The sequence below is a fragment of the Erythranthe guttata genome, chromosome 4, assembly GCF_056151865.1.
Source record: "Erythranthe guttata isolate IM_541 chromosome 4, IM_541, whole genome shotgun sequence".
Lineage (NCBI taxonomy): Eukaryota > Viridiplantae > Streptophyta > Magnoliopsida > Lamiales > Phrymaceae > Erythranthe > Erythranthe guttata.
The window spans coordinates 7,226,006-7,241,342 of record NC_142536.1 but is presented as its reverse complement, the minus strand read 5'-3'; the positions used below and the strand labels follow the sequence as shown (position 1 = coordinate 7,241,342).

Below are 15,337 nucleotides of genomic sequence, written 5' to 3'. Positions count from 1 at the left end.
TTTTGTAAGTAACAAATCTGAGCATGTGGAAATTCTCCAAGCTTGCTTCGCTAGTAGTTTGATCTTAACCGATTCAAATCCTACGAGTAATAGATTATTCTTACGATTTTAATGAATTATATTTTATTTATTTTATGATAAATTTAATTAAAAATATATTACACTTTAACTATAAATAGTCAATTCAATTAATATGTTTTTGTTAATAATACCTGCCTTTAAAATACTATTAAACCAAGTATTAAAAGAAAATCACAATATAATATTTTGATTGTACTCATCAACTATAGTTTTATTTTAAAGTAGGAAAATTAATTGGAATGAGTTATAATCTATTTTTCTTAAAATAAACATTATCTATATTATTTTTTACCAATATATTCTTGTCAACAATTATCCTATAATAAAATAATCAATAATTTTAATATGTTCTTGTCAATAATTATCCTATAATAAAATAATCAAGAATTTTATTATGTTATTGTCAATGATTGAAATGAGTTATAATCTATTTTTTTTTAAATAAATATCATCTACATTTTTTTTATAAATATATTATTTTCAATAATTTTCATATGTATAATAATGAATAATTTCAAGACGTTCTTGTTTAATAATATTTCCAATTATTGTATTATTTATTTATTATTAGTTATAAGTTATTTGCATTTAATATATATTTTGTATTTTTTTTTGTTTAAATATACGTTTAGTTGTGAAAATTAGTATTAAGCTAACTACTAATGTCTTGAATTATATAATTAAATGTGAAAATTTGCACTCATAATATTTAATAAAAGAAGAAAAAAAAAACGAAAAACAAGATTAGTACTAGAGGTGGGAAATTTTCATGCCCCCCCTCCTTTTTTATTTGCCTCTTCTTTTCTTTCCCCTTTTCATTTTCCTCTTCTTTCCTTGTACTTTAAGATTTTTATTTTAACTGTATTTTTATTCTTATTCATTTTATATTCAGTATTTAAAACTAAAATATTTTATTTCCATAAAATTGAATAGTACATGTACATATGTTGTGAATTAAATAAAATAAAATGTTAAAAAGTTAAATATTGTTTAAACTAATATTAAAAAAAATTAAGAGAATTACTTTTTAATTTTAACTGTATTTCGTTTCTTATTTTCTTTTTATTCAGCATTTAAATCTATGATATTTTAATTTCATAAAATTGAATGGTACATGTACAAATGTTGTTAATTAAGCATAACAAAAAAATCGAAGTTAAATATTATGTTAAATTAATGTTAAAGAAAAAATGTTGTACTATTTCTTTCAGTACCTTGTAAAATATTTTTAATTGTTTTTTATGTTTGAAATTCTATAAATGTCGAATAATTCATTTTACGTACTTTTCAAATTTTTATAATTGTAAAAATAGTAATTACAACATATTTATAATAAAATTTCAGTGGCACTTTTATAGAATAAAAATATTATAATTTATATAGTTTAATTTATAGAACTAAATTAATTCACGAACAAGTTTTAATTCAAAAAAAAACAAAACTATTTAATATACTTCATGTTGGTGCAAACTAGAGTAGGAAAATTAAAAAAAAATATTATTTAAATTATAAATAGTTAATTTATTCTACTCATCATTTCTAATTTTATTTTAAAGTAGAAAACATAATTACAATAAGTTATAATCTATTTTTCATAATAAATATCATCTACATTATTTTTTATAAATATGTTGTTGTCAACAATTGTCCTATAATAAAATAATCAATAATTTTAATATGCTCTTGTCAATAATATTCCTGTAATAAAATAATCAAGAATTTTATTATGTTCTTGTCAATAATTGGAATGATTAAAATCTATTTATCTATTTTTGTTAAAATAAATGCCATCTACATTTTTGTTATAAATATATTATTGTCAATAATGTTTCATACATACAATAATCAATAATTTCAATATGTTCATGTCAATAAATTTTACTATTATTGAATTAATTTTATTATTATTATTATTATTATTATTATTATTATTATTATTATTATTATTATTATTATTATTATTATTATTATTATTATTATTATTATTATTTATAGGTTTGTTATATTTAATATATGTTTTGCATTTTTTCTTAAATATATGATTTATTGTGAAAATTAGTATTAGGATAAATACTAATGTCGATCTTGAATTATATAATTCAATGTGAAAATTTGCACTACTAATACTTGGTAAAAAAAAAAAAAAAAACCCACGATTGCTACTAGCCGTGGAAATTTTTTAATTTCCCCTCTGTTTTTTTCTTTACCTTTTCATTTCCCTCTCCTTTTCTTTCCCTTTTTCATTATATTTCCCTCTTCTTTCTTTTCTCTTTTTCATTTTCCTCTTCTTTCTTGCCCTTTTAATTTTTTTATTTTAACTGTAATCTTTTCTTATTTATATTATATTCAATATTTAAAACTAAAATATTTTAATTCCATAAAATTGAATAGTGCATGTACATTTGTCGTTGACTAAACATAATAAGATATTAAAAGTTAAATATCGTTTAAATTAATATTAAAGAATTTATTTTTGGGGGACTTATTTTTTTAGTTAATACTCGATAAATTAATCGGCTCATTTAAATAATAGTTGTTTTCTAGTCCCGGCATGGTAAAAATCTACTAAATTATTAGTTCGATAATTTAATATTTCGATAATTTAATATTTCGCTAAATTAATAGAATTTCGCTAGTCCCGACTATATTAATTATAGAGGCTTAACTGTATTTCATTTCTTATTTAGTTATTTACTTTATATCCGGTATTTAAACTATGAAATTTCGAAAAATCCCATTTAATAATTCTCAAGTTTTTATTATTTTAAAAATAGTAATTACAACCCATTTATAATAAAATTTCACTATGGAATAAAAATATTATAATTTATATATTTTAATTCAGTGTTCTAAAAATCGGCCGAGGTGGCCGATTAATCGGTCTCCGAGGCAAAGGCGGTCCAAAACCTTTACGATTTTAGTGTAAAGGTTTGAAAAATCGGTTTTTTGCCTGTGAGGCGGTTTTAGGCGGTTTGAGGCGGATGGAGACAGACTGAGGCGGTCCGAGGCGGTCAAACCTTTAAGGCGGGTCAAACTTCGGTGCCAAAAATCGGTCAAAAATCGGGTTTTTTTTTTAGTTTTTTTTTAATTTTTTATTATTCAAATAAAAGTTGGGATTCTAATTAAAAAAAATGAGTTTATGCTTTATTTTGTTTATGTTAATTAACTATTATTGTTAAAGACTTAATGATGTATGCCATGAATGTATGTATATTAAAAAAAAAATATTTATATTTCATAAGGATATTTATGTATTATGATTTTATTGTTATTAAACTTTTATTATGTTATTAGAATATATACATGATGGAGATATAACTATGTTTAAATATCTTTTATATATGTTTTGAATATTTATAAATAATATCCACAAATATATTATATTAAATTTTAAAAATCAATTTATTTCCGATTTATCACCGATTAATCACCGCCGCACCGATTAATCGTGAGTCGGTCCCTGACCGCCTCCGACCCGATTACCGTTTTTTACAACCTTGATTTAATTTATAGAACAAATTTCACGAACAAGATTTAATTCAAAGGAAAACAAAACTATTTCACCATGTTGGTGCTAATTAGAATAGGATAATTAAAAAGATATAACTTAAATTATAGGGTTAATTTATTCTACTCATCATCTATAGTTTAATTTTAAAGTAGAAAAATTAACTAAAATATGTTAAAATAAACATTATCTATATTTTTGTTATAAATATGTTATTGTCAATAATTGTCCTTAATAAAATAACCAACAATTTTTAATAAGTTGTTATCAATAATTGAAGTTAATTGATTCAAATTAATTGAAATGGGTTATAATCTGTTTTTTTCTTAAATAAACATCTTATTTTGTTTTTCATTTGAATTTTTCAGACTATTGATTTTAATAACAGAAGTGAGTTTCTATTAAATCATGCATTTCTATATATATTGAATTGATTCAATTCTCTATATTTTTTAATAGTGGAGATTATATTGGATATATTAATTAATAATCGATGTTTGGAAGTATTGAACCGCGATTCTTTATATTTTTCAAAATTTAATATATTACATTTGTTCATATTTAATTAAAATTATTTAGTAATGTTGAATATGAAAATTAATAATATATATAATATTATTTATATCGATTAAATCATTTTACACTAAAATATTATATAAATATATATATATATAAACATTGATTGTTAGGTATTAAACAAATATTTGCTTTGTCCCAGTGGTTGGCACCACTGTTCCCTTGTATCAGCCCAAGTTTGACCCTTAATTGAAGCATTTTTTGTCAAAACCTGACCAATTAAATATGGGTCTCTAGGTTGAGTCCTTGGGCCGGGGCCAACGGATTGACCACCCGGTACGAGTCCGGGTCAACGGTCAACGGGGCGGTCGTCGGATCTGGGCCGGATCCGGTGCTCCCTTTACAAATTTTAAAAAGATATTAAGGGTAATAAAGATATTTCAATAAACATTATTAATTATTTTTATTATGAAATCTAAAATAATAAGGACTTTTATGTCAATACACAATGAAACTTAAATTTTCATTTGTCTTTGGACACGTGGCAATGAGACCCTAACTGACCTTCATTATTACCTTCTGTTTTTTATTATGAAATCTAAAATAATAAGAATTTTTATGTCAATACACAATAAAATTAAATTTTCATTTGTTTTTGGACACGTGGCAATGAGACCCTAACTGACCTCAAACAGAATTTAGTGATCGGACCGCTAGAAAGACCTTGCAAAAATATATTGAAAATGAAGTTGTGGAATTATAGTTGAGGAATAAGTTGATAATACAAAATTAAGTTGGTAATTAAGACGAACTCGTTTTTGTTTCTCGCCTCGGGCCTCCAAGACCCTGCCTACATGGATGATCTCTTGCAGCTTTCTTTCTCTTTCTTCTCTCTCTCTCTCTCACGCACACACACAAACACACCCCACTGACATACACTAACAAATTCTCTTGCCAGTTTCAGATTTCCTTGACACATTCTAAACTCACTTTTGCAATATTAATTAATTATATACTACTTCACTAAACATCATTAACACCATAATTAAACTTTATATTACTCCCATTAATAATTTTTTGGATATTTCACTGCAATAAATTAAAGTATGCGTGTAAACCGAAACATATGACGAAGAGTGAGCACGTACGAGGATTCATGAAAGATCATAGTTATCTCGATTTATCTATTGCTATTTAATTTATATCCACCCATATTATCTTATATGTATGTATATAAATTATCATGATAGTCACCAAATTCGTATATTAAGTGACTAATACTTTAAGCTTTATTACTAATATTCCTCTATGTTATCAGTAGACAGTAATATAATACTTTTTTTCGTTGTAATACTATATTTTGAATTGTTAGTTCTTACTAAAATAATTGTCCTAAATTGCCTTGCAGACATGATAATTGGGTTTTTCACTAAAATAATATTTACTATATGAATAATTGAGTATGTGCACTTTAGTGTGTGAATGAGATAATGTTGATTTAATAAAACACATATGTAACACGAACATGGAATCGGTGATATGCAAAAAAGGACACGGAAAAATGACATATCGCAAAAATAGGGATACGAGAGTTTTGAGGAAACGTGTAAATATTAAAATTATAGGGGTATATTTATAAATATAATATATGAACATATATATAAGTTTTTATTTATGTATAAATTTTTTCTTTATATTTCCGTACAAACATGTTCGAAATAATTTTTACTTGATCATTAAATCGTAAAAATAATTAGGGAAACAACAAAATTTAAAATAAATGCTATTCAAACATGTTTCTTATGTTTAAAAAATAGCCCATAAAATTTTCGGTAAGTGTCCTCGAGAGTCCAATACAAAACCTGGTTGAAACGCAAAAACGTTAATAAATTGAAGTTTATAAACTAATAAACTCCACACACCAAGCTCTAAAATAGTGATTTGAATCACTAATATCTCGCCACTCAAAACAAAATTGCAAAAATACTGATTAATAAAGAAAAATTGTAGTAAGTGAGTTTGTATTAATAGACTCAAGTTCGAATTCTCCTGCTAACGGTGGCTAGGTCGAATTTGTCATACATGGTTAGTAGCTTAATATAATTTGCAAACTATTATACAAGAGTGTAGGTTTACCTAATACACCTACATAAATGGCTGCAGGTTAACATAAAAGAAAATTATTAATAATATTACTTTCTAAGTTTCAGAAATTTCGAAAAAATGAATCAAAACAAGGTAATATGTTGGTAAGAACCTTGCAACTAGACCTGTTTGGTCATGAGTTGAGACATCAGGAGAGGAATTTGGGAACCACTAACTATCATCCTTTGCGAGAAAAAGAAAAAGAAAAAAAATTTGGAAAATGAGATAAAAAGAAATACTACATATATAATAGAATCTATACATATGGAATTTCACGTGGTAGACAGAATATTTGAATGGATGTATGAAACTTGGAAGAAACGAATTGGAGTTTGAAGCATCACATAAACAACGTGATCTCAGATATCAGCACTACCAGATTTCCCTTTATAAATTATTAAGAGCAAAAGTAAAAATAAAATAACATAAATAAATAAAAGAAAAAAGAAAAAAGAAAAAAGAAAAAAGAAGAGAGAGAGAATTGAAGGAATTACTAGCATGCATGTATTGTGATGTGATGAAGCTCCACCTGTCCTAGTACGCGCACCTTCTATTCTCCCATTAATGCACTAATTACATCAATGATCTTTATTTTGCAGCTTTCTTTCTCTCTCTACTCTCTCTCTCTCTCTCTCTCACACACACACAAACACACCCCACTGACACACACCAACAAATTCTCTTACCAGTTTCAGAATTCAGATTTCCTTGACACAGATTCTTAACCTCACTTTTGCAATATTAATTATATATATAGTACTTCACTAAACATCATTAACACCATAATTAAGCATTATATTACTCACATTAATAATATTTTGGATATTTCATTGCAGTAAAGTATGTGTGGTAACAGAAACATGCGACGGCAGAAGCGAAGAGTGAGAGTACGGACTAGGTAGGGCCGGTTCTGAGGTGAGGCGAAGTAGACGGTCACCTAGGGCCCCCGGATTTTTTAAAAAATTAAGGGCCCCCAAATTTGTTTATACCCTTTATATATGAACGTTTATTGAAAAAAATATATATTATGTTTATATAATTATTGAGAACCTTAATTCACAAATAGATATAAATTCACCACTCTTACTTGTTTCTATAATTCCTCTAATCAGGGGGCCCCTAATTATTAAATGTATAATGTATTAGTTACTTATTTTTATATATATTCACTTGTTTTAGTGCTACTTCATGCAAATTATCCTTAAAAAAATCGGGGGCGCTGCCCCCGAACTCCCAAAAACTTGAACCCCACTATATCACAAATTTCTACTCTTGTCACCGGCTATGTACCTTACAAAATCAAGTTAACATCGAGTTTATTGTATATTGTAGAAGGGCCCCATTTTTTAGTCGTCTTCAAATCTCGCCTAGGGCCCCCAAAATCTCAGGAACGGCCCTGGGACTAGGATTCATGAAAATATCATGATAGTCAACAAATTCTTATATTAAGTGACAAATACTCTGAGTTTTATTACTAATAGTCCTTAATTTATATTATTTGTGATATAATACTTTTTCTTTTTTGTTGTAATAATATATTTTGAATTGTTAGTTCTTACAGTATTGAATTAGTGACAGTCCTCTAGTTACAATATAGCAACTAAAATAATTGTCCTAAATATAGATAATTGTTTTTTTATTTTTTTCACTAAAATAATATTTAACTATAAATAATTGAATATGTGTATTTTTGTTCGTGGATGAGATAATGTCTTTAATAGAAAACAATATAGCACGGATGCGGAAACCGTTGTATTAAGGGGAAACGGATACAGGATACAGGAAAACATATCCCAAAAGTAGGGAAACGAGAGTTTTTCGTTTTTTAAGATGGGAAATGAGAGCTTGAGGAAACATGTAAATATTAAAATTATAGGAGGATATTTATCAATATACTACATGAACACTTATAAGTGTTTATTTATATATATTTTCATAAGAAAACATGTTCGAAATAAATTTTACTTGATCAATATTAAATCGTTTAAATAATTAGGGAAAACAACAAAATATTTGAAAATTTGCTATTCAAACATGTTTCTTACCGTTTAGAAATTGCAAAATCACTCAAAAGATATTCGGCAGATGTCCTCGAGTGTCCGACAGGAAACATGTATGAATACTTAACAAATGTATGAATACCTATCAAATTGAAGTTACTGAGCTAATAGTAAAAAAGTACATTGACTAATTACTCAATAAACTCCACAGATCAAGCCCTAAAATAGTGATTTGAATCACTAATATCTCACCACTCAAAACAAATTGCAAAAAAATTAAAGAAAAAGAGAAAAAGAAAAAAAAAAAAAAGAGGAAAATAGGTATTCACAATTAATTACAAAGATCTCCATCTGTCATGGCTAAACACCAATATCACCGTAAAATTAAACACCATTTAGTATTAATTAGGGGTTAATTAATAAGGTCTTAATTAACCTAATTAATTATAACCGACCCAAAGAGAGAGCAGCCGTAGTATCAAGCCTCCATGCAAATCCTCCACAACCCATCCTCCACACGTCACACGGCACCGTTTGGGACACCTTCTCTCTCCCGCACGTGACCACCCTCACCCTGCACGTGAACCCCTCGCTCCCCCCCACCGGCAGCTCTGCCCCCTCTACCACCTCCACCCACAAATCCACCTCCCCCTCCGCCGCCCCCCCCGCCGCCATCCGCCTGTACGCCGCATTCGTCCACCTAACCACGTTCATACCATCCGTCACGAACCCCGGACACGTGTCGAGATCCAAACACCTCACCCTCTCCCCGTCCGTCCGCCCTATCCCGCCGTACACGTACCCCCCCGCTGCCGCCGCGTCAGTCACGCATTCCACCTTCACCCACGACCTCACAACCACCGTACTCCGCCCCACCACCTCCGTCGTATTCTCCAACAAACCCGACCGATCCGCCGTGATCTCGGCGCTACCCCCTCCGTTCCCTAAGCTCAGCCATAAAGCTGGATACCTCCGACTTTCCGCCGCGATGGGGATCTCCGGCAGCAAAACCAGGGTTTTAATTTCCTTCCCGTCGCCGGAGACAGATCCACCGGAGTCGGTGTTCTCCGGCGACGACGAGTGCTTCTTCTTTCTAGTACAGCTCCTCTTGTTCAGAGCAGTAGCACTAGCACCACCTTTAGCCGCCCGCCCCCTTCTTTTACCGCGGCCCGTTTTGACAGAAATCCCGCCGTTCTCCGCCGTGGCAGGGCAGCTGGTTGCGCCGCCGGAAATAGATCCATCGGCAGAAGCCGGTTTCGGAGCTATGGGACGAAAGCGGAGCATTATCTGGCCCATGTTAGACATATCGTACGCGCCACCTCCGGCGTACCTAGCTGTACAACACCCACCCCTCTGGTCCATCATTTTTTATCTAAGTTCTTTTAATAAACGGCGTAGAATGATTATTACACGATATCTGTGGAGTTCCATTTATACTGAAAATGAAGGGGGGTCGGCACGTGCGAGAAACTAGACGCGTGTGAGAAAGATTATTGGCGGAGGGTGGTACGTGGCGCAACGGTGTGAAAGGGACCCACGTGACAGCAGACTAGGTTATCCAATAAGAGGAGAGTTAGGGTTTTTCTTTGGGATTAATTTAATGATTTTATATATGTTCTATTCATACATATCTTGTTGTAAATTACGACACTTGAGCTAAGGGCGAACTACGGCAATTTGTACTCGTGAAATAAGATGTTGATTAAATGTGTCTTTTAGCTTAAAAATATCAGATTGTGCTGTATTAGCAACTGTATTTCTGCATAAAATGAGTACAAACTAGAGACCATTCCACGAAATCTATAAAATTATGTTGAATTTCACATCATAAGAGTAAATGTATAAGAAAATTCATAGTTGTGAGAGATGGTTGTAACTTGCAATTATTCAAATAAAAGGGAGTTTTTCATAATTTGATCCCATCCCGGCGGGTGCCCGTAATTTACCCTATATTTGTAGACATGTCAAAAAGTTTAGAATTTACAAGACTTGTCAATCTATACGATAGATTCAAACATATTTTTATACAAATAAAAAATGAATAGTGCCAAATTATTTTTGTATAGTGCAATTATTTTTATTATTTAATAATTTAATAATGTTAAAGTATTGCAATTTTTATATAATTTTGGAGTAATTATTTATAAGTGAAAAATGAAAAATTATTTGGTCCAAGAGTAGTGGGGCCCACAGAAACGGCAGCCAATGAGAAGAGAGGAGTGGCATTTACTAGGGGCCAAAAGAGGAAGGGGCACGTAAGGGTGTAAGCATGGGGCATCGTGTACGGTGGTGGAAGTTCCAGAATAAGTAATACGTGGCGGCACGAGAGTGGAGATGAGCGGCGGAAGTGATGGTGTAAGTGTGGGAGATTGTGCCACGTGAACGGATGGGATTAATCGGAATAATCTGTTTGATAAAGGGCAAACATTGTTTGGTGGTTTTAGGGTAGGATATTTTGTTGGGTTGATTTGTTGGAATGTGATTGGATTGACTGATGAGGTCCTGTGTTGTTGGCGGGATTGACTAGCTTAGGGTTTAAGTCGTGGCATATATGGATAGATACAACTCCCAAAATCCAAGGATAAATCCTCAACTCATTTCCCTTTGGGGCCTCGGGCGAAATTTTAAAACATACGTCTCCTTAAGGCTGTCAATCGGGTTATGTGAATCTTATTTAGATTGGCTCAAGTTCACATAATATTCAACGGTAGCGAAATCATGATTTTATTAGTAGGAAGGGTGAAAATAACGTGGATCAAATTTTTGTGGTCCAGAGACAGAGCCCCTAAAAAAAATTAGGTTTTTTTGACAAAATCGGAAGATAGGAGAAGAAAAAAAGAAACGAAAAACTTTTTGCATTTTCTTTGAATTAATTTGAATTTTGGGTGCACTAAATAAATATAAAGATATATTACTGTGAATGTTTTTCAATTAAGAGCGGAGTCGCCCCCGGTTGTGAGCCACGATTCGTAACTTTCTTATCCAACTTCTTATACTTATTTATTATTTTTCTGGAATACAAGTCCACCCTTGTTGCAAAATAAATCATGGATATATAATAGAAGATTAACGGTATTCAATTATGTGATTTTCGGGAAGCAAGGATTGACGGAAGGATTCATTCGTGCGCTGAAGATAGACACGAATATGCACACAAAAAAGTTAATTGCTAGATTAGATTTATTGCGCTTTAAACAATTCTAATCAAAACATGTTAACAAAAATTAAAACCGACTAATTTAGAACTCTTCCGAATTTTTATTGGCTCATGGACTTTATATCCCAACAAGTGCAACACATAACTCTCATCTTCATTCTTCAAAGACTAAAATCACTAGATCCAGAAAAATTCTTCATTTCAAACTTAGTTTATGTGGCTTAGATCTTCCAACAAACGGCGCTATTACCAATGTAGAGTCAAATGGACCGAGTTTCGACTTTTATTACCAATGTTTTTTAGATCAAATTTGTTACTCATGACTTATGTCTACTGTAATTTACATCTTTTGTGTGATTTGAGGATTATTGTATAGAAGTGGAGATTAATCTACTGTCATATTCGAACCAAAACTTTACACAAATTATTGTTGTGATTATATTCTGGATGAAGATCTCTAATGGCTCTCTATGTTAGAGAATCAAAATTGGCATAAAATCCAACATTAGAGTATGGGAAAGTGGTTTGTTCAATGCCCTTTTCCGGCAAGGGACAAAAGTTCCCAATTAAAGAAAACAAGTTTAAAAAAAAAGGACAGAAAAAAAGAAGAAAAAAAAAGTTTTGATCCTATACCATGGAATAACACAGTACTGGTCCAATTAGTTCAATAGGAGGATTATTTTTTACTTAAATTTGTCATTTTGTTATCTATAAATTTGTGAACAAAGATTGTTCTATGATAAAATTAAAATATGGGGATTTTGTGCATATGTCTCTGACAAATCATCTTTACTATTTTAGGTTTATAGGCTATATCTGTTTCGCCAATAAGCAATCTCTTTAATATTTATTATAAATAAAGGAAAAATTAATGTATATGATAAATTACATCCCAACCTTTTACACCCAATTCTTAATTATAACCATAATTTAATCAATTTTGACCACTGGAAATTCAATTTTGATTTTTTTTAAACTTTTTTTTCAAAAATTAATTTTTTGCCACCGGTTTCCGGCGTTGACTTTTCGATTTTTTTTCTTTTCTAGTATGTTTTTTCCGGCGTTGACTTTTTTAGTGATTTTTATTTCTCATAAAAAATTTATCCATTTTTTTACACCAGCCGCTAAACGTTGACCGTAATTGTATTGTCGTTAACAGTAATTATACTGACACTGACAATACATTAACGTAATTATACTGTCGTTGACAATACATTAACGTAATTGTACTGTCGTTGACAATACAATTAGAGTCAACAACAGTATTATTATTATTATTTATTTATTTTTAGTTTTTTTTTTTATTTTTTATTTTTTTATTTTGTTTGATTTGTTGACATGTCAACGTAAGGGATGTGATAAACGTCGTTCGAGCTTTAATAATACTGTTTCGACTTCAAATGTGATTTTGATCATTTTTATTCCAAATTTTGCAAAACCCGAAAAATAAGATTTGCAGTATTCTGAGTTAGTTTTTTAATCCAACTTGAATCACCAAAATTGGATGTCGGAAGAAATGATATACATGAACCAATGGATACTACTCACAACTTTGATGTATTGGATTTAAGAAAATTGTATTTAATAAAGAAGAAAATTAAATAATTATGACTTAAACTCTTAAAGCCATTATAATTTGTCAATATTTTGTACATTATATTTGACTAATTATTCAGTCCACTGATCAATTTATCTCATATTTTACTTAACCTGGACGTTCAACTTTGTTTCCATTATAGCAGTCATTTTATACAACCTTCAATAACACGATTTATACGTATGAGTCAAATTTTTAGATCTTTCAATTTTTTTTTTCGAGAAAATAAAATATCAAGAACTCTTTTAACGTGGTATATAATCACTTTGTTCTATTTATATGACATAGATGTATAACAAAATATTTTAATACTAAGATATTTTGGCAAAATATTAATATTTCTCAAGGACAATTTAGATATTTCACAATTATGTTTAAAAAAAATAAACTATCATTAGTTCGAGGGGTAAATGTAATTTACAAATAAAAGAGGGATTTTTATAATTTAAATAGACTTTATATAGGGGGTTATATGTTAATTTAAAAAAACCTTTTCTTTTTATCAAGGACAATCAAGACATTTTACTTAATGTGTTACAAATTTTGAAGGAATGCCATGTTAGTATGTTTATAGAGGTAAATGTAATTTGGACAAAAAAAAAGGGGTTATCTCGTAATTTACCTTTAATAAAATGATTTTCATGTGTTAGATAGTGTTACGGACAAGTGTATGATAATTGATAAGCTCCCGATTCAAGGAATGTGGACAATATTCATTATCGCTATCATTTTCAACTTAGGTTTCATTGTCAATATAATTAGGAAATAGGTTTAGATATTGCCAAATTGGCCCCTGAGTTTATGATTGCACGTATCGATTGGTGATGGTGGTTACCAGTTTACATCGAGTTCATGGTACCAAAAAACTATATTGAATTTAATAATGGGTCAATTTGAATATCCCCTCGTTGCCTAATAAACTAGCGATAATTACAAGTCGAAATTATCCTTGTGCATATCACATGGAGAGGCGAAAGTTCTATATTGTCCTTGTATGTGATTTTCGTCCAAACTGTATTTACCATTTCTGGTCCTGCATTTAGCACTTTCGCTGATTTGTTATTATTATTATTATTATTATTATTATTGCTGCTGCTGCTGTTGTTGCGGCTGATCAATCTCAGAAATACCTTTTTCAATTCATTATATTTTAATTATTATTATTTATAAATTCATTATAAATACTTTTGAAAGAAAGAAAAAGGAAAAGTCCTAGAAAAATGTTATCCTGCACAAATAACAACTGTATGGGTATTTTAAAAATGATATAGTTAATACAGTATTTTCTTTGACCAATTTTAGGAGGATATTTTAAACAACATTATGAGATCTCCAAAATTTTATTTTATCTCATGAAAATATATATATATATATATATTATATATGTAACCTATGGTGGATGTCTATAGGAGTTACAAAATCATTAGTGTGTGTAATTAGAGGTGATAATGGTGGATGTTAAGGCCATTCATTCCCTTGTTACTCATGACCTTTTGAATGGTCTTCTTGTACTATAAAAGGAACACCATTGTATAGGGTTGAGACACACTTGAATAAGAATACAATATATACACACACTTGTTCTCTGCTTGTGTTTTCCTTGTTTTATAACATAACACGTTATCAGCACGAGTTTGCTCTACTTTCTTTTCTAATTAATAGAAAGAAAGTTGATTATAGAAAGGTAGATTACATTCCCATCATATTACATATAATTAAGTATATATTTCGGATTGAAAGTTATAGAATCTCACTGTACACATTTTTAACATTATTATTACAATTCAATTTTTCGATTCCGACTATATTTCTTTACTACAAGAACGTATAAAGTTCTCGTAAATGGCTTGGTTGGAGCCTAGATAAGGAGACCAGCAGTCTCGATTGAATGTGTTAGACTCAAAGTCTACGTGATAATACACAAATTTGAAAATTTGAGGCAGTGGGTATCCCCCATTTATAGTATTATTATTTCACGAGTAAGTACTATAATAATTTTTATGGAGGCTTGAGGTCCAAATCGAGCACGTGCAATGAAGTGACTCGAAGATTTGAGTAGTATATTAAATAACCACTTGTTCTCTAATTTATGGGACTTGAAAAGCTCCATCAATCGAAAAAGAACTCGAAGTTCATAAATTTTAGGATCAAAGCCTAGTTTAAATATGAAAGCTTGAAAGCTTATGTGGAGACATATCAAATATAAATGCTTGATGCCTAAATCGAGTACATAAATTCAAGGTATAAAACTTAATCATTGATATTTGAATAGTATATTGTACTCGAAAAAACTATCCAGTTTGTGGTTCAATGATATATATGAAAATTCGAGT

The 15,337-nt window shown here is 29.9% G+C and overlaps 1 protein-coding gene across 1 annotated transcript; it reads right to left on the bottom strand.

Annotated features, from left to right (window-relative positions):
* Positions 1-8,409: 8,409 nt before the first annotated feature.
* On the bottom strand, positions 8,410-9,649 carry LOC105951652 (uncharacterized). Its single transcript, XM_012975102.2, has one exon. The coding sequence runs from the start codon at positions 9,613-9,615 to the stop codon at positions 8,695-8,697; it is 921 nt and encodes a 306-aa protein (XP_012830556.2). The 5' UTR covers positions 9,616-9,649; the 3' UTR covers positions 8,410-8,694.
* Positions 9,650-15,337: the final 5,688 nt, after the last annotated feature.